A 22,708-nucleotide genomic window follows, 5' to 3' on the forward strand; every position below is an offset into this window, starting at 1 on the left:
CTAAGGTAGCTACCAAACTAAATAAGTACTTTGCATCTACATTCACACATGAGGAGTTATTCAGAGAAGGGAATGCTAGAGGTGAATTAAAACTCTGGCAGTGAGCTAGATGATTTTGTAATAACTGAGAGCAAAGTGGAGGAGAAATTATTGAAGATAAACACAAGAAAGGCACCTGGGGTGGACGGGATCTATCCTGTTATATTAAAGGAGGCAGCAAAAGAAGTAAGCAAACCCTTAGCCATAATTATGAGAGATTCCTTGGACTCAAGGAAGGTTCCTACACACACACACACACACACTGGAGATGTGTATGGGATCCATTTAAAGCCTTAAACATGAGATTTACATCATGTAAATTTAAATAATTTAAATTAATTTTTATGTCATTAAATTTAAAGCCCATCTGAGTGATAACCTGAATTTTAACAAGTGTAGCTGAAGCATTCTTAATATCAATTTTCCAAGACATGCAAAAAGTGCTATTCAGTTCTCATACAATAGAGAATAGATATGGAATAAATTTTATTGTTACTCTATACATGTATATATATATATATCTTAATTTAAAATCAGAAAAAATAAATATACTTACTTCAAATTCTTTAAGAAAATATTTTATTTCTCCTTGTATAAATGGCCGATGCTCAAACAAGCGACCCTGAATTTCTCCTATATCTAGATAGAGAGAGAAAGAGAAAAGAAACTATATATAGGGCAATCCTTTATTCATCATTTGAACTATACATGTTGTTGGGAAATTCAAAAAGCTTGATTAACATGTAGGTTAGTGCATAGGGAAATTCATACCACAAACATTTTCAATGTCTGCAATCAGAGGGTGAAGCTGAAATGAACATGCTCCACATTCACTCCAGAAAAAAATATCTTCAATTACTTTCTTCAGTGCAGGAACGGTTTGTAAATTCTTCTAAATATTCTGTATTTGAGATAACCCCAGAAATAAATCACATGGGTTTATTTCTGGGTGACATTGGAGGTCATGCTGATCCTCTGCCATACACCTCAGAGTAGCTGTTAGAAACCACCCTATTGTCAAAAATTTCATTCAACTCCTAATGCTGCTGCTGCGAGCCAAATCCTTTTACCCACACACCTTTTACTACGGAATAATGATGTTGCTGGCATGAAAAATTTGAAGCTTGAAAAGTTGGAAAGAAAAGAAATAATATGATTAATAAAAAAAAAAATTCACCCTACACAATTACTGTCAACTTACAATTGTAAGTAGTTGTAAGTAAAATTAAATTAAGCTAAGCTATACGTACGATCTAATTGTAAGTAGTTTAAGCTGCACAATTAGATCAATCAAACTGGTAGACCTTATTAGATGGGTACTTGAAACTCCAATACTGAATAAATGCATTGAAAAAGATCTTAATTAGCAAGCAAAAGCATGGAGATTTTCTGCCTTTTCACTGTAGGTGTAACATAAGAGTACATTGTAAATGAGAAAAACTGGTGGTAAAGTAAAATAGAAACCTTCCAGGTAAAAAACAATATATATGATCTGGTAAAACCAAATCAACTGGATTTGGATGTCGGTGCAGAGAAATTACTGATATGTTAAGGGAAAAAAATGTACCAAACAAGAATATAAGAAAAGCTTGATTAACATGTAGGTTAGTGCAAAAGCATCATTTTAACGTAGCGATCTACCAAAGTAGTTAAATTAATTAATTAAATTGGCATCGTTTTGGTTATATCTCATATTGTGAATGCTTTCACGAGTTGCCATGGTATTGTACTACCTCGAATAAATAACACTTCACCAGTGGAGAAGACTACTGTTATTTATTCTCAGTGGATACCACCACCCAGACAGCACAGTTTCAAAGCTTATTGGCTTCTCTTTGGTGGGTGGGCAGGTATCCTGGTGTTGCAATAGTGACAACCCAGTTATGAAGTATAACTTCGCAATATGAGAGATGCCTGATAGCATGCAGTGATGTAGACTATAAAATATTTAAGGACAAATGCCTCATGTATGAAGTAGAATGGCTAACATGTAGGTTAGTGCAAAAGCATCATTTTAACGTAGCCATCTACCAAAGTAGCTAAATTAATTGATTAAATTGGCATTGTTTTGGAAAAGCTTGATTTAAAAGAATTCCTAGCAACAAGCTAGGCATCCATGTGTATCTTATGCAACAGTTGATCATGCAGGAAGCATAAGCTAGAGGTTCAAAGAACCTACAAATTTGTAAAGAAACCAGTGTGCACAATTGTACATAAATTACTTCATTTGTATGCCTGAAAACTGCAGTCCTGAAAGAATAATTGATGCAATAATAATTAACATCCAAGGTGAAGAACAACACATGGTGAGATACTGCTGGTGCTCTTCACTACAAGGCTCATGAGACTAGTGGTTCGTAATTATAGTAAGGGAGATTAGTTATACATTTTAGTTATACATTTCTGGCAGATTAGTTATACAGCCAAAACAAGTTAAAGAGCAGAAAAAATACAGAAATTGAAATATGTGGTGCATCAGACAAAATGAAATTCAATGCATTTTTGCTATATAAATACATTGAAAGTATTTGAACAGCATAAGCCAAAAAATATATTTTTTTTTTGTTTTTTTTGGCTGATGCTGTATAAGCTTGCTTTCTTTCATCATATGCCTCTATTAATGCAAATGTTAAAATCAATCAATTTGGTGAGTCAATATGAATGGATTTGCCAGGAGACCACCAAAATGGGCACAGCTAGGAAATTGGCCTCATGAACCTTAATACTTGCAAACCAACTAGGTGATTCACAAGTCAATAGAGGTTCTTCATTTATTTTGGGAAGCTGAAGTAGTTTATTAAGCTTCTTCATCTTTCTTTCTATATTTCTCATGTTGATAATTTTTGTATATGGCCACATCTTGGACATGTTCTTGAACTTGGATGTATCATCCTGTCTAATCATGACTACTGCAGCAAGAGAACCCATTAAGGAGCAAATACATTACGCTGCAGATTTTTTTGTGTGGGCTCTGGACAGTATCATACAGGAATTTATGATTTTGGAGTTCATCTCATAAAACACATCCTTTTTTATATACCAGTTACTGAAAATTTTAAATGTTTGATGTGAAAGTATTTATAACTAATAGTAGACAGTTTTAATTGATGACAGCATGAAATAACTTTGAAAACCAGAGTAGGACATCAACACCTGTTGGCCATTATTCCGATTTTGCTTACAAAAGGAAAAATACTGTAGAATTTAGATCCAAAAGTTGATGAAATCAAGTTAAGTAATAAATAAATAGATGTAAAAGATAATGCTTCAAAAAAAATAATAATAAAAAATGAACAATTTATTTTTTTATGGCTGATAATGATTTTTTCTAATGAACAATCAAGTCAAAATAAGAAGAAATTATATTTTAAAAGCATGCATTTCCTTCCATGTGATTTTCCCAAAAAATGCAGTCCTTGAAACCCCACCACTATTGAAACCCATTACAGGAAGTACAAATTTTTGAGAAAATCACATGGGAGGAAAGGTTAAATCGGAAAAGGATGGTAATAGATATGAGAAAATTTTTCTTCAGCCAAAGAGTGATTGTTGGAATAAACTTCCATCTAGTGTTGAGGATGAGGATAGTTGGAATAATTTTTTTTTTTTTAATGGATGACGTCCTTAAATTGCCTCCTCAAATTAATTTGCCACTGCTCATTAGTAGAGCCCCACTTCCACAAAAGCAGATAGAAGTTTGTTCCATCAAATACTCTCTGGGTGGAAAGTATATTTTTGCACATCCTGCAAACTTCCCTTCTCAAATTAAATTGATATACTCCCTTATGTTACCTGAGCAAGAGTAAGGATGTCATCAGCATTTAGTTTTCTCACCCCTAAGCACTTCAAGCAACTCTTCTCACAAGTGATGAGTTTCAAGATTCTGCAATTTGCAGAACTCAAGTCTTTCATGTTATGCCTCTGACTCATCTTGTTACTCTTCTCTACACAAATTCCAAGAAATCTACATCCTTCTGAATTAGGGCTTCCAGACCTGTATGCAGTACTCAAGATGTGGCCTAACCATTATGTTATAACAAGAGATAATCACCTTGCTCTTGCTGGGAAAATTCCTGTATATCATTGACAAAACCCAATGAGCTGTTCTAGAAGACAGTTTGCACTGCTTGTTTGTTGTTTGGCTTTTAGGAGCATTAGCAACTAAGGCCATATTGCTCCAGGAATATGCGGTGGTCATTCCCTGACCTTTCCGCATCCTCCGTATTTGGCGGTGACGGGCTCGAACCCTGGTCTGATCAAGAAGCGTGTGCTATGCACTGCTGCTGCTCCTTACCACCTGACTACGGAGGCGCCGTTTGCACTGCTTAGAGAACTTCATGTCTAACTATACAATTACAACTAGATCTTTTTCTTTTTCCACTACCTGTTGGTATGTTATTCTGGAATTGCTACTACCCACAATCAATACTTAGAATTTGTCAATGTTAAAGCTTAATTGCCACTTCTCAGACAATCAGAAAAATTATTTAATTTTTCTAGTTCTTGCTGCAATAGCACACTTTGATTCCTGTCATTAACTCACCTTGCAATCTTTGTATCATCTCAAAACTTAAGCCATATATGTCTTCATCAATATTGTTAATATATAGAGAAAACAATATAGGACCCAACACTAAACCTTCAGAGACACTACTAATAACATTAGTCCATCATCATTAGCCCCTCGATCATCACTTTATCCAAAGGAGTAACTTGATCCTAATGCTGCTGCTCCAATTTGTAGAGAAATATTTATCAATATCAAAACACTATCAAAAGTATATAATGTAAAACAATATCAAAAGTATGTGATGTAAAAAAATATTTTTTGCATCCAGCTACATTATTACTGCATTACAGCAGCCAATCAGAATGGTCACAAGATCTCTTCTTAACATATTCATGTGATTTCCATATAACTTCATTCCCATGAAGATGATCCCACATTACTTCTTTAACCACTGACTCCATTATTTTTATCAGAACAAGATTACAGGTCTGTAATTACTCACTTTGCTATTCATGTCCCTTTCTGAGTAGCAGAGATATATATGCATCACAAATTTATAGGGACCTGCCCCTGAATTCAAGGTTGCTCTCATAGTTATGAATGATTTGCTTACCTCTCTTGCTGCATCCCTTAGTATGATTAGATAGATTCATCAGGACCAGGTACCTTATTTACATTTGCCTTCATTTCTCTTCCACTTTCTTCTCAGGTAGCACAAAATCATTTAGCTCCCAGTTATAACTTGATGTACTTCTGGTATTACTATCCTTAAAAACTTCCTTGCATGTGAATGTAGATGTCAAAATATTTATTGTTTGTCAGTAACTGAACAGGATCATCATTAGTTATGCCATTCATATGGCATAACTAATGATTCATATGCTAGTGAACCAATAACATTCATCACTTTCCTTTTAGTGCACAAATTAATTGCACTAGAAGGAACATTGATTACAGATAAGTTTATATTTACTATAAGTTTCTCTGTCCCCTGATTATTTATAATCATCCCATGCATTTTACTTCACTGCCACTAGTTTCATCAGTTCACCAAAACCCATTTAGGTCTAAACCTTGAAAAACATCTTAATTGATAGTAGTGCCTATGATCAATTCTGTAAAAATCACTTCCCATTTACAATTTACAGTTACATCATAAGTTGGTCTCACTAAAAATAATTTAAAAACCATCTGAGACCACCGAAGTCACCTTGGTAGAAGTTATATCTTCCAAGTAAATCCCACAATAATACTACAATCACTGACACCAAGTTGTTCCTTATCTGGAAATTCTTACTGCATGAAGAGCTACAAGATAACATTGACAAGATAAAGCAATAATCAAGAATATCACTTCATCTTGTTTCTTCTCTAATACTGATTTCTATAGAATCACTGTTCCATTTAAAAGATTGCTCTACAGATTGTAGTGCAGAACCTGGGAGGTTGTTTGTTTTTTGTTATTTGGTTTTTAGGAGCATTAGCAACTAAGGCCATATCTCCAGGGATATGCGGTGGTCATTCTCTGACCTTTCTGCATCCTCCGTATTCGGTGGTCACAGGTTCGAACCCCGGTCTAATCAAGAAGCGTGTGCTACGTACTGCTGCTCCTGCCCACCTGGCTACGGAGGCACCAACCTGGGAGGACATTAACCTTTGGATAAAGGGATAGTTGAGTGCAGTAGACAGAGGGTGCTTATAAATGGGCACAGCTTTTCTTGGATTAATGTTGCTAGTGGAGTTCAAGGTTTAGTACTGGGCCCTTACTGTTAATGATATTGATGAAGACATTAAGTTTAATGTCAAAGTTTGTTATTGTTATTATTATTATTATTATTAACAGCTACGAACAGCAATCAAACGTGCCTGAGGGTGCAGCTACAAAGCATTATTACACAGCTTCAAAGCAGAAGCTTGGAGTATACATTTCCAAAGAGAGAAGTAAATGTACATAAGAAGATTAGTGAATTGAAATGTACAGATAAAATAAAACTAAATAAATAAAAGTAAGACTCATCCATCCTATTTAAGTGAACAGGTAGAAGTAAGGCAGAGCACTGGTATTTCTTCACACACATTACACAATCAGTCTTAGAACTTGAAAGAAGAGTCCATTTTAAGTCAGGTTACAGATGAGGTTAGCAATTTCAGTTTTCTCTTGAAGTGTCCAGGGGTGTCAAATATCTCCACATTTGCTTTGTTCATTGATCTTGCAGTCCTGTTGTAGAAGTTAATATCCAAGTTTGCAGGTGATATAAAGGTTTCCAGGTGGTTAATGATAATAATGATGGTATGCTACTGAAATAGGATGTAAAAAGGTTAGGCAGATGGGCTGAGAAATGGCAACTGAAGTTTAACATTGACAAATGTGCATATGGATAGCAGTAATCCCAGAGTAACATACCAACTATGTGGCATCATGCTCAGAGTAATACAAAGTGAAAACAACCTGGGTGTACTTGTATATTAAGATATGAAGTTCTCTGAGCAGTGTAAACAGGCTGGGACAGCTCATTGGGTTTTGCCAATGATATACAGGAATTTTGCTAGCAGGGATAAGGTGATTATACCATTGTATAAGGCAATAGTCAGGCCACATCTTGAGTACTGAATACAGATCTGGAGATCTCATTTTAGGAAGGATGTAGAGCTGCTGGAATGAGTACATAAAAGAGCAATGAGATTAGTAAGGGGAATAAAGGGGTGCTCTCACCAGAAAGAGCTTCAGTTCTGCAGAACTGAAGAACTGAGGCTGGAAACTAGGCATCTGCAAAATGATCTGATTGAAGTGTTTAAGGCTTTGAATGGATTGAGAAAGCTCAATGCTGATGGGATTCTTCCTCTTGCTCAGCAATTAAACGCATGAGGGTGCAAAAATTCAAATTGAGGAAGGTTGATTGAAAAACAGATGTGTAGAAGTTTGCTTTTAGCCAGTGGGTGGTCGATTGCTGGAACAAACTTCCATCTGATGTTGTGAAAGTAGCTGGCTTGAATAAATTCAAGAACTAGACAAACTATTGGAGGGGATGGATAGGTGAAACGGGATTTTTTTTTTTTTTTTTTTTTTTGCCGATGCTATGAGGGTGGTTCAATAAAGAATTGCCCTCACCTAATTCCACATATCGCAGAGTCATGATATTTTGTGTGCAGTATCATACATATCTCTGTACTAAAGGTGTAAAATTTCAGCCGTGTCATAACTTGTTTTCTCTTACAGAACTGAAGGCGTGATGAAGTAGCATCATGGACAAAGCTGAAGCTAGAGCTGTAATCTGGTATCTGTTCTTGAAGGGGAAATCTCCTAAAGAAATCCACAAGGAGATGACTGCTGCATATAAGGATGAAGTCCCATCCCATGACATTGTGTAGCACTAGCATAGAGAGTTTAGGTTTGGTCGGACATCGGTAAAATCTCAGCCCATTCCAGGTCATCCCAATTCAGTCATTGATAACAGCACGATCAGAAAAGTGGAGTCGTTAATCATGGAAGATTTCTGGATATCTGTGTGTGAATTGTTCCAAGAGGTGAAGATTAGTGTGGGCTCCATTGAAACAGTCCTTCATGATCAACTCCATTTATGGAAATTGAGTGCAAGATGCATTCCCTGATTATTGGCCAGTTTCCAGAAGGCTGATCGACAACAGAAATCACAAGAGTTGTTAGCCCTGTGCCAAAAAAATGAGGTAGACTTTTTCTCTCGTCTAATCACTCAGAATGAAAGTTGGATACACCATTTTGATGCTGAAAGTAAAAAGCAGTCCATGGAATGGCGACATAATGGTTCTCCCCCCCCCCAAGAAGGCACAGGTCCAAGCGTCAGCAGGAAAGCTCTTGCTGACAGTGTTTTGGGATGAGAAAGGCATAATAATTACTGATTACCTGCCGAAAGGTAGAACAATTACAGGTGCCTATTATGCCAACTCACTCACAAAATAACGGGAGAAAATCAAAACATGTAGGCGTGACGTGCTGTTCAAAGGTGTGAGAATGCTTCAAGACAATGCCCCAGTTCACACTTCTGAAATTGCAATAACACAAGCGGCCATTTGTGGATATGAAATACTGCCCCATTCAGCCTACTCACCCGATCTTGCACCATCGGACTTCTTCTTGTTTCCTTCCCTCAAATCATTTCTTTGGGGGACCCACTTCCCTGATTCTCATTTCTGCAACAGAGTCATAGTTCAAAGACCAACTTCAACACTTCTACAAAAACGGTATCCATAGCCTCATCCATCGATGGGAAAAAAGTGTAAATCTGCACAGTGGCTATGTAGAGGAGGACTAAAATCTGTGCCAAGAATCAACAGGCTAGCACCTCTGCAGCTAGGTCTGGGCAATTCTTTATTGAACCACCCTTGTATATATAAACTTGCTTTCTTGCATCATTTGCCACTACTAATACTAAACACGTGCTGCATACAGGTCATCATCCATTCATTGTCCAACTGCAAACACATTGATTCAACTTTTCCTCTTCCCCATTTATTCCTTTTGTGTCTCTTTTCTGGAATGAAAATATTTCTTTTTATAAATTTCAAAAAATTTAAACTAGAGAAATTGAAGTCTAATATCAACACGTGTCTTCTCAACCTTCAAACCATATAAGGTACTAAGTACTATGTGTTCTAATACATGTTCATGTTTGGGGTTTTCATTAAAAAAATAAGAGTACCCTTGTATTTGACAACATTGCTAAAGTGCCTAGAGGCACTGCTATTGCATTCCTTGAGATCTGGAATAAGTTTTATATTCCATATATACAATATTCCAATCTGATGCTTGGGTGTTGTACAGGAAACACCACCCATCAACCAGCACTGATGAAATTTGAAGGTTGATTTCAGTGTGCAGTTTGAACCTGGTTCTTTCCTGGTTCGTGGATTTTTGTCCCTGATAGTGTCACTACAGCAACCTATTTAAACATCCTGGATTGCTATGCACTACCAGTACTGTAGTAATATTAGTGAAAAGCTCAGGCAGCTTACAATAAAATAACATTTCATGTCACAAGGTACAACCTGTTCTGAACAAATCATGTGGGCGTAGTCCACATGATTTGTTGAGAATGAAGTGTCAACCTAAAACTTAACCCTTGTTAAGTTGAATGAAGTGCAGTCCCAACCTTAACCCTAATAAACTTCTTTGGAATGAACTATAATGTGTCCAATCACTTTTGGTAATATGGTGTATTTATTCTGTTGATATCAATTAAAAATCCTTTCAAGTGTTACCTTTTTTTATTTCGCTGATAAGAATGAAATTAGGTTTGAATCATAAAAGGAATGGCTTCATTATAAATTGCTGTTCTCCTGAAAGTAATAACAGGATTATACTGTGTCGGTGCTTGTTGACAGGAGAGACTGCTTCTACAGGGATGGGATACACTTAAATAGAAAGGGTGCAAGAATATTTGATTATGCTAACAAGGCAGTCTTAGGTGGGTTGGAAAACTGCAACCTTGGGGGGGGGGATACACAGACTAAAAGGTTAACAGTGGCCACAGGCAGAGGCAAAAACTGATTCATGCACTGCATCTATTACAATGAGCAGCAGCATGGAAATCAAGGCAATCGAGATTTCCAGGATTGCTGGGAGTCATAGTGAAACAAATAAATACATGGGCTGTGTTAGGGTAACTAAGAGTAGAAACAGGTGCATGTATACTTGCATGTACACCAATGCTAGGAGTATAGTTAATAAATTTGATGAGCTTGAAGTGCTAGTCAAGACATCAGAGGCAGATATTATTGAGATATTGGAATGTGATGTCACACAGAGATAAGCAGTGCAGAATTGGAATTTGGGTAGTACAATATATACAGAAAGGATAGACAAGACAGGAAGGGAGGAGGTGTTATGCTGTTCATTACGAAACGAAAAATCTCAGGAAGTGCATCCAATTGATGTTGGTGGACAATGCAATGTTGAGTCTGTTTGGTGTGACATAAGAACTGGGAATGGAAAAATGAAATTAGGTGTGTGTTATAGTCCTAATGAATAATTGTGAAGAGAAATAGGGTGGGCCAGTAAATCAGAATGTCTTATAATGGGGAATTTTAACTTTCCAGATATCAACTGGAATTTGTGGATTGTTCACTTGCACACTAGCAAGACTTATTTGGATTTATTGGATAGACTGTTTTCTACAGCAACATGTTCAAGAGGCAACCAGATGGAGGAATACTGATTTGATTATCAGCGGTGATTATTCATGCATTAAGAATTTGCACTTAAAGGAACCACTGGGTGACAGTATTCACAATGTACTGATGTGGGAATTACTTAAAGATGTAACCACCATCAAGGCTAAAGGGAAAGGCTACTGCTTTCATAAAAGTGACTACAGGGGAAACAGTTTTCAAATTCTGTACAGTGGGATCAACTGATGATGTTACCAACGTTCAATTCTAAATGGGAAGCCTTCAGGGACTTAATTTTGGACGCTACTAGACTTTTCATTACAAATAAGAAATATTGTTCAAGGTTTAGGCCTAAATGGATGTCAGATGAATTAATGAGGCTCGTGGCACAGAAGAAAAATGTATGGAATGCATATAAAGTATCAGGTGACACAGAAGCCTATTAAGTGTTAAATGGTTGTGTTAAATGGTAATTAAGTGTTAAATGTTAAAGTGTTAAATATATTAAGTGCTAAATGGTTGTCAGATGAACTAATGAGACATGTGGCAGAGAAGAAAAATGCATGGGATACATACAAATTAATGGGTGACATGGAAGCCTATGATAGATATAAGTTGGTCTGTAACCAAGTCACAAAGGAGATTAGGCAGGCAAAGGCAGACTACGAAAAATCCTTGGCAAAGGATGCAAAGAAAAACAGAAAAGAGTTCTTTACATATTTGAACTCGAGAAGGAAAGGGATGAATCAGATTGGTCCACTGGATATTGATGGTTCAACAGTTGAGGATCCTGCTCAGGGTGGCTAACAATCTAAACGAGTATTTTGCATCTACATTCACGCATGAGGAGTTATTCAGGAAAGAGAATGATGTAGGTAAAGTAAACACTGGCAGTGATCTAGATGATTTTGTAATAACTGAGAGGAAAGTGGAGGAGAGATTGTTGAGGATAAACATAAAAAAGGCACCTGGGGTGGATGGGATCTATCCAGTTATATTAAAGGAGGCAGCAAAGGAAGTATGCAAACCCCTAGCCATATTTATGAGAGCTTCTTTGGACAGGGGAGGTACCCATAGACTGGAGATGTGCAAATGTAACCCCAATTCACAAAGGAGGATCAAAGGCTGACACAAGTAATTATAGACCTGTTAGTTTAACTTCTGTTCCAGGTAAATTAATGGAGGCACTGGTTAAAGAAGCACTGCAGGATCATCTAGACAAGAATTCAGTTATAGCTCAGACGCAGCATGGTTTTGTTAAGGGCAGGTCTTGCCTGACCAATTCGATTGGATACTATGATGTAGTCACAAAAGAACTGGATGCAGGGAATAACTTTGATATTATATATTTGGATCTTAGAAAGGCTTTTGATACTGTTGCACATGGAAGACTGCTGCACAAATTGGAGCAGTGTGGCATTGGAGGCAAATTGCTGCTATGGATAAGGGGATGGTTGAGTGGCAGAAGACAGAGAGTGGTAATCAATGGACACTGCTCAACGTGGACTAATGTTATTAGTGGAGTTCCTCAAGGTTCAGTGTTGGGTCCGTTGTTGTTTTCGGTGTTTATGAATGATATTGATGATGGGATATCAAGTTTAATGTCCAAGTTTGCAGATGATACAAAGGTTGGCAGGGTCGTTAAGGACACTACTGACGCTATGCTGCTGCAACAGGATCTGGAAAGGTTGAACAGATGGGCTGAGAGGTGGCAAATGAAGTTTAACATTGACAAATGTAAAGTACTACATATGGGAAACAGTAACCCCAGAGCAACGTATCAACTCTGCGGTACTACACTGACAGTGGTGGAGAATGAAAAGGACCTGGGGGTAATTGTGCAGGCAGATATGAAGTTCTCTGAGCAGTGCAGACGAGCTGCAAGAGTAGCTCATGGTGTCTTGTCAATGATATACAGGAATTTTTCTAGCAGGGATAAGGAGGTGATTATTCCCTTGTATAAGGCAATGGTTAGGCCACATCTTGAGTACTGTATACAGGTCTGGCGGCCTCATTTCAAGAAGGATGTAGAGCTGCTGGAACGGGTACAGAGAAGGGCAACAAGATTAGTAAATGGAACAAAGGGTTGCTCTTACGAAGAAAGGCTTAAGTTTTGCAAATTACAGAATCTGGAGACTAGGCACCGGCGAGGTGATCTGATAGAGGTGTATAAGGCTTTGAATGGTTTGAGCATGCTCAATGCCAATGGGATTCTTCATCTTGCTCAGAATAATCACCTCAGAGGGCATAAATTCAAATTGAGGAAGGACGGATGTCGGAGAGATGTGCGGAAATTTGCCTTTGGCCAGCGGGTGGTTGGTTGGTGGAACCGACTTCCATCACTTGTTGTTGAAGTTGATAGCCTAAACAAATTTAAAGCTCAACTGGACAGGTATTTCGAACGAACGGAGGGGTGAAATGGGAGTGGGGTTTTTTTTTTTTTTTTTTTGGCTGATGCTGCATAAGCTTGCTTTCTTGCATCATATGCCTCTACTAATGCTAATGCTAATACTAATGCTATGGCAGATATAAACAAGTCTGTAATGAAGTCACAAAGGAGGTTAGGCAGAATACGAGAAATCCTTGGCAAAGGATGCAAAGAAAAACAGCAAAGAGTTCTTTACTTACTTTTTTTTACTTAAAAACAGCATAGAGTTCTTCACTTACTGTAAACTCTAGAAGGAAAGGAATGAATCAGATACACTTAACATAGATGGGTTAACTATTGATGATCATGCTCAGATAGCTGATAAACTGAATGAGTATTTTGCATCTACATTTACACATGAAGAGTTATTCAATGAGGGGAGTGCCAGAAGTTTATCAAACTCTAACAAGGAGCTAAGGGATTTTTGTAATAATTGAGAGCAAAGTGGAGGAGAAATTGTTGAAGTTAAACATAAAAAAGGCACCTGGGGGTGGACGGGGTCTATCCAGTTATATTAAAGGAGGCAGCAAAGGAAGTAAGCAAACTCTTAGCCATAATTATGAGAGCTTTCTTGGACTCAGGGGAGATCCTCATGGATTGAGGTGTGCAAATGTATCATCAGTTCACAAAGGGGATTCAAAAGATGACGCAAGTAACTATAGCCCCGTTAGTTTAACTTGTGTTCTGGGGAAAATAATGGAATCACTAGTTAAAGAAGCATTGTTGGATCATCTAGACAAGACTGTAGTAATAGTTAAGACACAGCATGGGTTTGTTAAAGGGAGATCTTGTCTGACCAATTTGATTGGATACTATGATGAGGTCACAAAGGAACTGAATACCAAAAATAATTTTGATATCATATACTTGGATTTCAGGAAAGCTTTTAATACTGTTGCACAGGGAAGACTGCTGTACAAATTGGAGAGGCATGGCATTAAGGGTGAGTTGCTACAATGGATAAAAGGATGGTTGGGTGGGAGATGACATAGAGTGGTAATCAATAGAGACTGCTTTTTGTTGAAAAATTTTATTAGTGGAGTTCCCCAGGGTTTGGTGTTGGGCCCATTGCTGTTTTGTATATTTACCAATGATACTGATGAACGTATATCAGATTTAATGTCCAAATTTACAGATGATACAAAGGTTGGCAAGGTTGTTAACAACAGTAAAGACAATATGCTACTCCAACTGGATCTAGATAAGTTGGGCAAATGAGCTGAGAAGTGGCAAATGAAGTTTAACATTGACAAATGCAAAGTACTGCATATAGGTTGCAATAACTGAAGAGAAATGTACCAACCGTGTGGTGCTATACTCAGGGAAGTGGAAAGTGAAAAAGACCTGGGGGTAATTGTGCAGTTAAATATGAAGTTTGCTGAGCAGTGCAGACGGGTACCAGGGCAGGTCATGGAGCCTTGTCAATGATATATAGGAATTTTGCTAGCAGGGATGGTTATACAAGGCAATGGTCAGCCACACCTAGATTACTGTTTTCAGGTCTGGAGGGCTCATTTTAGGAAGGATGTAGGGTTGCTAGAATGAGTACAAAAGGCAACAAGATTGGCGAGAGGAACAAAGAGGAACAAATCTTACAAAGAAAGGCTTAAGTTCTGCAAATTGCAGCATCTGGAGAGTGGGCACCTGTGAGGTGATCTGACTGAGGTGTATAAGGCATTGAATGGGTTGAGCAAGCTGAATGATGATGGGATTCTTCCTCTTGCTCAGACTATGAACTTGAGCAGGCACAGTTTCAAATTGAGGAAAGACAGTTGTAGTTGTGCAGAAATTTGCCTTTAGTCATCAGGTAGTTGATTGGTGCAACAGACTTCCATCTTCTGTTGTGGAAGTTGATAGCCTAAATAAATTTAAGGCTGAGCTGGACAGGCATTTGGAACGAATGGAGGGGTGAAATGGGAGGATTTTTTTTTTTTTTTTTTTGGCTGATGCTGCATAAGCTTGCTTTCTTGCATCGTATGCCTCTACTAATGCTAATGATTATTATTATTATTATTAGCCATATTGTGCAAGGAAGACTGAGGCTTATGCTGCACCAGCCAAAAAAAAAAATTTTTTTTGAATTACCCAGAGAGAGAGAGAAGGGTCCCGGGGGCTCACATCTGGTGAGTATGGGCTTGGCAAACCCAGGGTCCTGAGCTGGATATCATCATTCTTCTCTTTCTTGGTGATTCCTTTATACCTCTCTCTCTCTCTCTCAGGGGGTAACTCGGGGAATTTTTTTTTTTTTTTTTTTGGCTGGTGCAGCATAAGCCTCAGGCTTCCTTGTACCATATGGCTAATAATAATAATAATAAAAGAAAAAGAAAAATGATGATATCCAGCTCAGAACCCTGGGCGTGCCAAGCCCATACTCACCAAATGTGACCACCTGGGCTATAGCTGGGCTTCGCAAACCGGGGCAGTAAGGGGTGGCAACAATAACTCAGGAAGCTCTGTAGCTTTAGTCTGGTAGCCAAAAGATATTTACGCAGCACAGTATTTGAAAATGTTTTTGTTTTTTGGGTTTATTTTATTTTATTTTTTTTATTATTCTTCCACCGAAGCTTGTAACAAAAAGTACAAAATCAATGAATATCTGCTCGTTGATTTTAAATACAAATATTACAAGTTCATTGCAATACTGGTGAATTGGAATTTTGCTGACTTATATAAGAATAAAAAACATATCGTCACAGATCAAGTCAAAATTTATTAGCTTTATAGACACTATTACAATTAGTTTATAGACACTATTAGAACATTGTAAAAATTCAAAAATTTCATTTTTTAGCCATATCATATAATATTCTTAGACAGCTAAAAACATTTTAAATCATTAGAATTTTCGGGTTTTTTTTTTTTTTTTTTTTTCACATTTCCGATATCAATAGTAAAACTCAATTCTGCAAACCTTTCACGACATTTTCTAAAGATGATATTTCGACCATGATGCCAACCAATGAACTAACATTGGTAAACCTGCACTTCGGTGTCGTGAGTCACGGTCAGCCCGCAAGTAACCGCCAGCTCCACCCTGGTGTGAATCGAATTCTGACAGGCAGTTCCGACTAGGCTGAGTATGCGCGACGCTTACTCTATACTGACAATGTACTACGTACGTGCAGTATTTATTTTATTTTTTTTCGGTTTCAAAAAGAATAAAAAAACAATTTCCTCACTACATAAGAATTTGATTATAAAAAATAAAAGTAGATAGTTATAAGAACAATAATGGAAAAACCTATATACTTTTTTTTTTTCTCGTTTTCAAAAAGAATAAAACACAATTTCCTTATTACATAAGAATTTGATTATAAAAATAGAAGTAGATAGTTATAAAAACGATAATGGAAATAGGTAATTATTATTTTCAGGCAATATATTTTGTCTTGGCTGAAAATAATAATATGAGTATATTTTGTGATTATTTCTGAAAATTAAATAAAAATACATATACCGGTAGTACTTAATGCTATAGATCCAATGATTTTAACTTTCTCTCTCTCTCTCTCTCTCTCTCTCTCTCTATATATATATATATATATATATATATATATATATATATAGAGAAAATATAGAAAATTAATAAATAACTTATGTAAAGTTAACTAAACAAGAACTAAATTTTTTACTTTGACTAATGATCATCCTTTACAAAGTTTGGCCTCGTGGACCAGTTATGGCTATTATAGGGTTAAGTAGCTACCAGCTTATCCTATATGAAATATATCTTACCTATTTTACTAATTGTACTTAAACTATACAAAAAAAAAAAATATATATATATATATATATATATATAATTTGGTTATTATATTTAGATGTATGTATTCTTTTAGATTTGTGTAATGCAATACGTTATATTATTATATAAATTTGCACAGTCGTTAAGATTTAATATTATTATATAAATTTATACAGAAATTCAGATTTAATAATTATCTTACTACAGATAAAATGTTTTCATTAGTAAAATGTTATGAAAAATCATTATCATTTAGCATTATACTTTTTATTTTAACTCAAAATGTATAGGCCATATGGAATGAAGATACCCAAACTAGGATAACTTGATTGATATATATATATATGTGCTTACCCGTTGGGCTTTGTGTATTCTATCACAGTTGCTGAAGAGCTTGTAAAAAATTAACTAATTCATAATTAATACTAGTTTAGCTAACAATAATTAAGAAAATTAATATAAACAAAAGTCCTTAGTATCCAGAATTATATAAAATAGCAAAGCTGTGATAAATACAAACAGAAACGGGTAAGTATAAAAGCATTACATCGAATGGGCTGTTAATCCACTCAAAGCCCCCGATGAAGTAGGGGGATTGACGGCCACGTGATGTAAAGCAAAAATGTATAAATTGTATAAATATTATTATATAGTTATAAAATAGTATTGATGATTACCTATTGCTACAGATACATAAAAAAAAATTTTCATCAGTAATTATCATGAAAATTTCTTTAGCAATACGCTATAAGTTTCTAAATCCTAAATGTATAGGCCATGTGAATTTAAGATAACCGAGACAAGGCTAACTTAAAGACCAGTATTGTATTAACGCCAATACCTATATGTATAAAACACCAGTACTTAAGAAAATCGAACTATAGTAAACGTATATATATATATATATATATATATAAAATATTAAGGATAATAGAAAATTATTAGAAAAAGTAAATCAATCAAATAATAATACCATCAGGGACCTAAGAAAACGCAAAAAAAAAATATATATATATTATTATTATCGCTTTTTACCGACAATCTAGATGACTTCAACTGGGGCCAACCACCCAGACTGAAGGCAAAAAACTACAAGAGGTTCTCTGTTTCTGTGATGATCAATATATGCTAAGTAATTTAAATCTAAACCAAATATAAACCAGTATAGGCCAAATATAAATCGAATGTAAATAAAAAGTTAAGAAATTTTAGAATTATATTTTAGAATTATTAGAATCAAATGTAAGAAATATAAGTAAAATATAAATGTAAGCATATATTAATCATCGTTGACCCGACAGAGAACGTAATTTAATGATTAAAATAAGAAAATATAATACATACAGTACATGTACATAGATATAAGGTTAAAATCATTGGATCTATAGCATTAAGTACTATATGTATTTTTTATTTCATTCACCTTTTCACAAGTGTAATAATTCACAAATTATTACAAATATATTTGTAATAATATATACAAATAATCACAAAATATGCTTATATTATTATTTTCAGGCAATACAAAATATATTACCTGAAAATAATAATTACCTATTTCCATTATCGTTTTTATAACTATCTACTTTTATTTTTATAATCAAATTCTTGTGTAGTCAGGAATTGTGAAAATGAAGAAACAAAAAAGTATATACAGTAAATTTGTCTATTATTGTTTTTATAATTATCTACTTGTATTTTTATTAACAAATTCTTATGTAGTCAGGAAATTGTTTTTTATTCTTTCTGAAAATAAAAAAAATAAATACTGCGAGTACGCAATACATTGCCAGTACGGTATATACACCGGCACATAATAGTGAGTGTCGCGCATGCTCAGCAAGTCGAAACTGCCCGTCAGAATACGATTCACGACAGGTTGGAACTGGCGGTGACTTGTGGGCTGACCGTGACTCACAGCACTAAACTGCAGGATTACCCTAACATTACCAATAGATCATAATTCTAAAGACTGTCTTAGAATATTTAAAAATGTTACTAAATTGTGTGAATATCTTCAAAGACAACCTCGAAGAGCACAGCCATAGGTGCAACAAGGAAACGACTAGGAATGCAAACGCCTAAATTCGTTATGCTGTTTCGTTTCTCCTAAAACGTACCGCCACAGAGAGTGGCAAGTTGCATGTTATGTATATTTTACACGATACTCAACTTGTAACAATGAACTAAAAAAAAAACTCCGGATTTTTTAGAAATGTGAAAAAACTGGACACAATAAATAAATAAAAAATCTATTTTCTCTTGTTTCTCATCAGTGTAGTGATAAGATTAATTACGTTCGTAATTTCGAAATAGTAGTAGTAGAGGCATATTACCCCATCTGGTGAGTATGGGCTTGGCAAACCCAGGGCACTGAGCTGAATATCATCGTTCTTCTCTTTCTCGATTTCTTGGTGATCCCGCCTACTTCTGGCTCTCACTCTCTCTCACAAGGTAACACAGGAATTTTTTTTAATTAATTAATTTTTTATTTTTTTGGCTAGTGCAGCCTCGGGCTTCCTTGCACCATATGGCTAATAGAGTAATAATAATATGATGCAAGAAAGCAAGCTTATAAAACATCAGCCAAAAACAAAGACCCATTTCACACATCCATTCCCTCTAAATGTTTGCCCAGTTCCTATTGGAATTTATATAAGCTATCAACTTCCACAACGACAGATAAAAGTTCGTTCCAGCAATCAATCACCCGCTAGCTAAAAGCAATTTCCGCACACCTATTTTCAACTGTCTTTCTTCAATTTGAATTATGCCCCCTCAGGTTTGCAATCTGAGCAACAGGAAGAATCCCATTAGCATTGAACTTGCTCAATCCATTCAAGGCCTTTTACTCCTCAATTAGATCACATCACAGGTGCCTAGATTCCAGACACTGCAATTTGCAAAACTTAAACATTTCTTTCTAAGAGGACCCTTTTCGTTCCACTCACCGATCTTGTTGCCCTTCTCTGTAGCCACTGAAACAACTCTACACCCTTCCTAAAATGAGGCCACCAGACCTGTATGAAAATTCAAGGTGTGACCTGACCATTGCATTATACAAGGGATAATCACCTACTTTTCCGTAGTAGAAAAATCTCTGTATATCATTGACAATACCACATGACCTGCTCTGGCAGCCTGTCTGCATTTCTCACAAAACTTCGTATCTGACTGCTCAATTACTCCCAGGTCTTTTTCAATTTCCAACCGCAAGAGTTTAATACCACACAGTTAGTGGTTTTTCTCTGTGGTTACTTCTACCCATATGCAATACTTTGCATTTCTCAATATTATAACGTCAGTTGCCATTTCTAGGTCCAACCTTTCTAGATCCTGTTGCACACTGCCATTACAGTCATTAACAACCCTGCCAACCTTTGTATCATCTGCAAACTTCGACATTAAGACTGATACACCTTTATCAATATCATTCATATATATACAAAAGAACAGTTGACCCAACACTGAACCCTGGGGTTCTTCACTAATAACATTGGCATTAGCAATAGCATTAGTTGCGGCATAGAATGCAAGAAAGCAAGCTGCAATTCAGAACATCAGCCAGAAAAAAAAATAAATAAATAATAAATAACCATTATTAAATGAATAAATAAACAAAAAAAAAAATAAAAACATCTTCGCATTTCACCGATCCGGTAACTCGAAATGTTTGTCTAGCCTTAAATCTATTTACGGTTGAACTAGGCATATTCCACAAAACCAATGAAACTCCATTCCAGCAATCAACTACCCGCTGGCTAAAGCTGGCTAAAAAAAAAAAATAAATAAATAATAAATAACCAATAATAAATGAATAAATAAACAAAAAAAAATAAAAACATCTTCGCATTTCACCGATCCGGTAACTCGAAATGTTTGTCTAGTTCAGCCTTAAATCTATTTACGGTTGAACTAGGCATATTCCACAAAACCAATGAAACTCCATTCCAGCAATCAACTACCCGCTGGCTAAAGCTGAGAGGAACTGCTTCTATCCTTTGCACCCTTGATTATATTGCAGAAACGTAATTTAACTCTGATCATGTCCCTATACATGTGACTGTATATCTGCAGGACCACAAGTTAGAAGCCAGAAGGACGATAAAAAAGTTTGACATCACTAACTCCAACTTACTTGATGTAGACAAGTGCACCAGAGCCGCCTCCCTCATTCCCTGGTTATCCTTAGAGACTTGTGACCCAAAACTAGCTGTGAACATTCTTACAAACTGGATCAACACGGGGGCCAAAAATGCTGCCTCTAAAAAATCACAATCAGTCATTACACAAGACTTTGGTGGAATTCAGAACTCAAAATGAGTTTCCAGCTGAAACAACAGCTCCATCGCACAAGGAAACAGTCGCACAATGTCAATGACCGCCAGGGCCTCCGCAAGTAGGTAGGCGAGGTAAGCGTCGCTTACGGGCGGCAGTTCAACAGAACGCCGAAATATTTTTCGATATTGTTTCCTAATTGGTTAATGCTTATCAGTACTCAAGATTTAAAGCGACACACTTCATTTTTTTTTACTGACAGCACATAGGAACACGGCGCTACTGATGACCGCATCGTTTATTCAAGAGCACAGGCTCAATTCAACCGCCTGAAATCTGAGGCAATCAAATTGTATGTTAACCGTGAGCCTAAACAAAGAATTTAAATCAGCAGCAATGCGCAGTAATACAGAAAGACAAATGATACTGAAACTGAAGAATAGCGATGGTGTACTTATAAACAGCAGAGAAGGCATAATTCAAATAGCAGAAGACTACTATAGAGAATTATACAAGGAGCAGGGGAATGATGCCCGCAGTGGAAAAGATGGATTCCAAAGTAGCAACACATACGACATACCCGATATTCTTCCTGATGAGGTAGAACCTGCATTGAAGAAAATGAAGAATCAGAAAGCCCCAAGGGAAGATGAAGTTACTGTAGCATTGTTCAAATTGGGAGGAAGAGACATAACACAAAAACTGGCAAGGCTCTTCACAAAGTGCATTAGAAAAGGTGTGACGCCTAAGCAGTGGAATAATGCAATCATCGTTTTGCTGCATAAGAAGGGACATAAATCAGAAATTGGAAATTATAGACCAATTAGCTTGTTATCCCACATCTACAAGTTGTTCACAAGAGTCATTACTAACAGATTAGAAAGAATACTTGATGAGAATCAACCGAAAGAGCAAGGGGGCTTTAGGACAGGATTCTCAACTATGGATCACCTTCACGTAATATCACAGCTAATGGAGAAAGCAAATGGATATAAAACACCATTCTGCCTAGCATTTGTGGATTATGAAAAGGCATTTGACTCCATAAGGCAATGTTTCATGCACTGGAAACACAAGGCATAGATACCCTATATATTATGCTTTTGAAGAAAATATATGAGAACTCCTTTATTAGACTATACAAAGACAGTAGGAAATTGAAATCGAGAAAGGATTAAACTGGTCGCAGAAAGGAGTCAATATGAACTAGATTAGACTGGTCGCAGAAAGGAGTCAATATGAACGGAGGTACCTAAACCATTTACGATTTGCAGATGACATTGTGGTCATAAGCCACGTTACCAAAGAATTAGAGGAAAATCTTAATTAGTTATGCACGGTTAGTAAGGATTTTGGACTAAAGATGAATATGGCTAAAACAAAAGTAATGATGAACAAGCATGCCACAGAAAGGGATATAATCATTGAAGGAACAGTAATTGGAAAGGTAGAATCATATACTTATCTGGGACAAGTCACTAGCTGTAATAATAATAAATAGCTGGAAGTCAACAGAAGAATAAATTTTGGATGGATAGCATTCAGGAAATATAGTCACATACTG

The 22,708-nt window shown here is 36.2% G+C and overlaps 1 protein-coding gene across 1 annotated transcript in view; it reads right to left on the reverse strand.

The window, feature by feature from the left end:
* The window catches only part of Muted (biogenesis of lysosome-related organelles complex 1 subunit 5), a 66,254-nt gene extending 50,093 nt beyond the window's left edge, over window positions 1-16,161 (reverse strand). The window contains exons 1-2 of the mRNA XM_090384313.1: window positions 16,033-16,161; window positions 596-678 (exon numbers count right to left, since the gene is read on the reverse strand). Coding sequence (XP_090240439.1) covers window positions 596-678; window positions 16,033-16,069 — 120 coding nt within the window. The 5' untranslated portion in view covers window positions 16,070-16,161. The remainder of the gene's footprint in view (window positions 1-595; window positions 679-16,032) is intronic.
* Window positions 16,162-22,708: the final 6,547 nt, after the last annotated feature.

This window comes from Mastigoproctus giganteus, chromosome 11 (assembly GCF_048544385.1).
Source record: "Mastigoproctus giganteus isolate SK-2022 chromosome 11, ASM4854438v1, whole genome shotgun sequence".
In the NCBI taxonomy this organism is placed as follows: Eukaryota; Metazoa; Arthropoda; class Arachnida; order Uropygi; family Thelyphonidae; genus Mastigoproctus; species Mastigoproctus giganteus.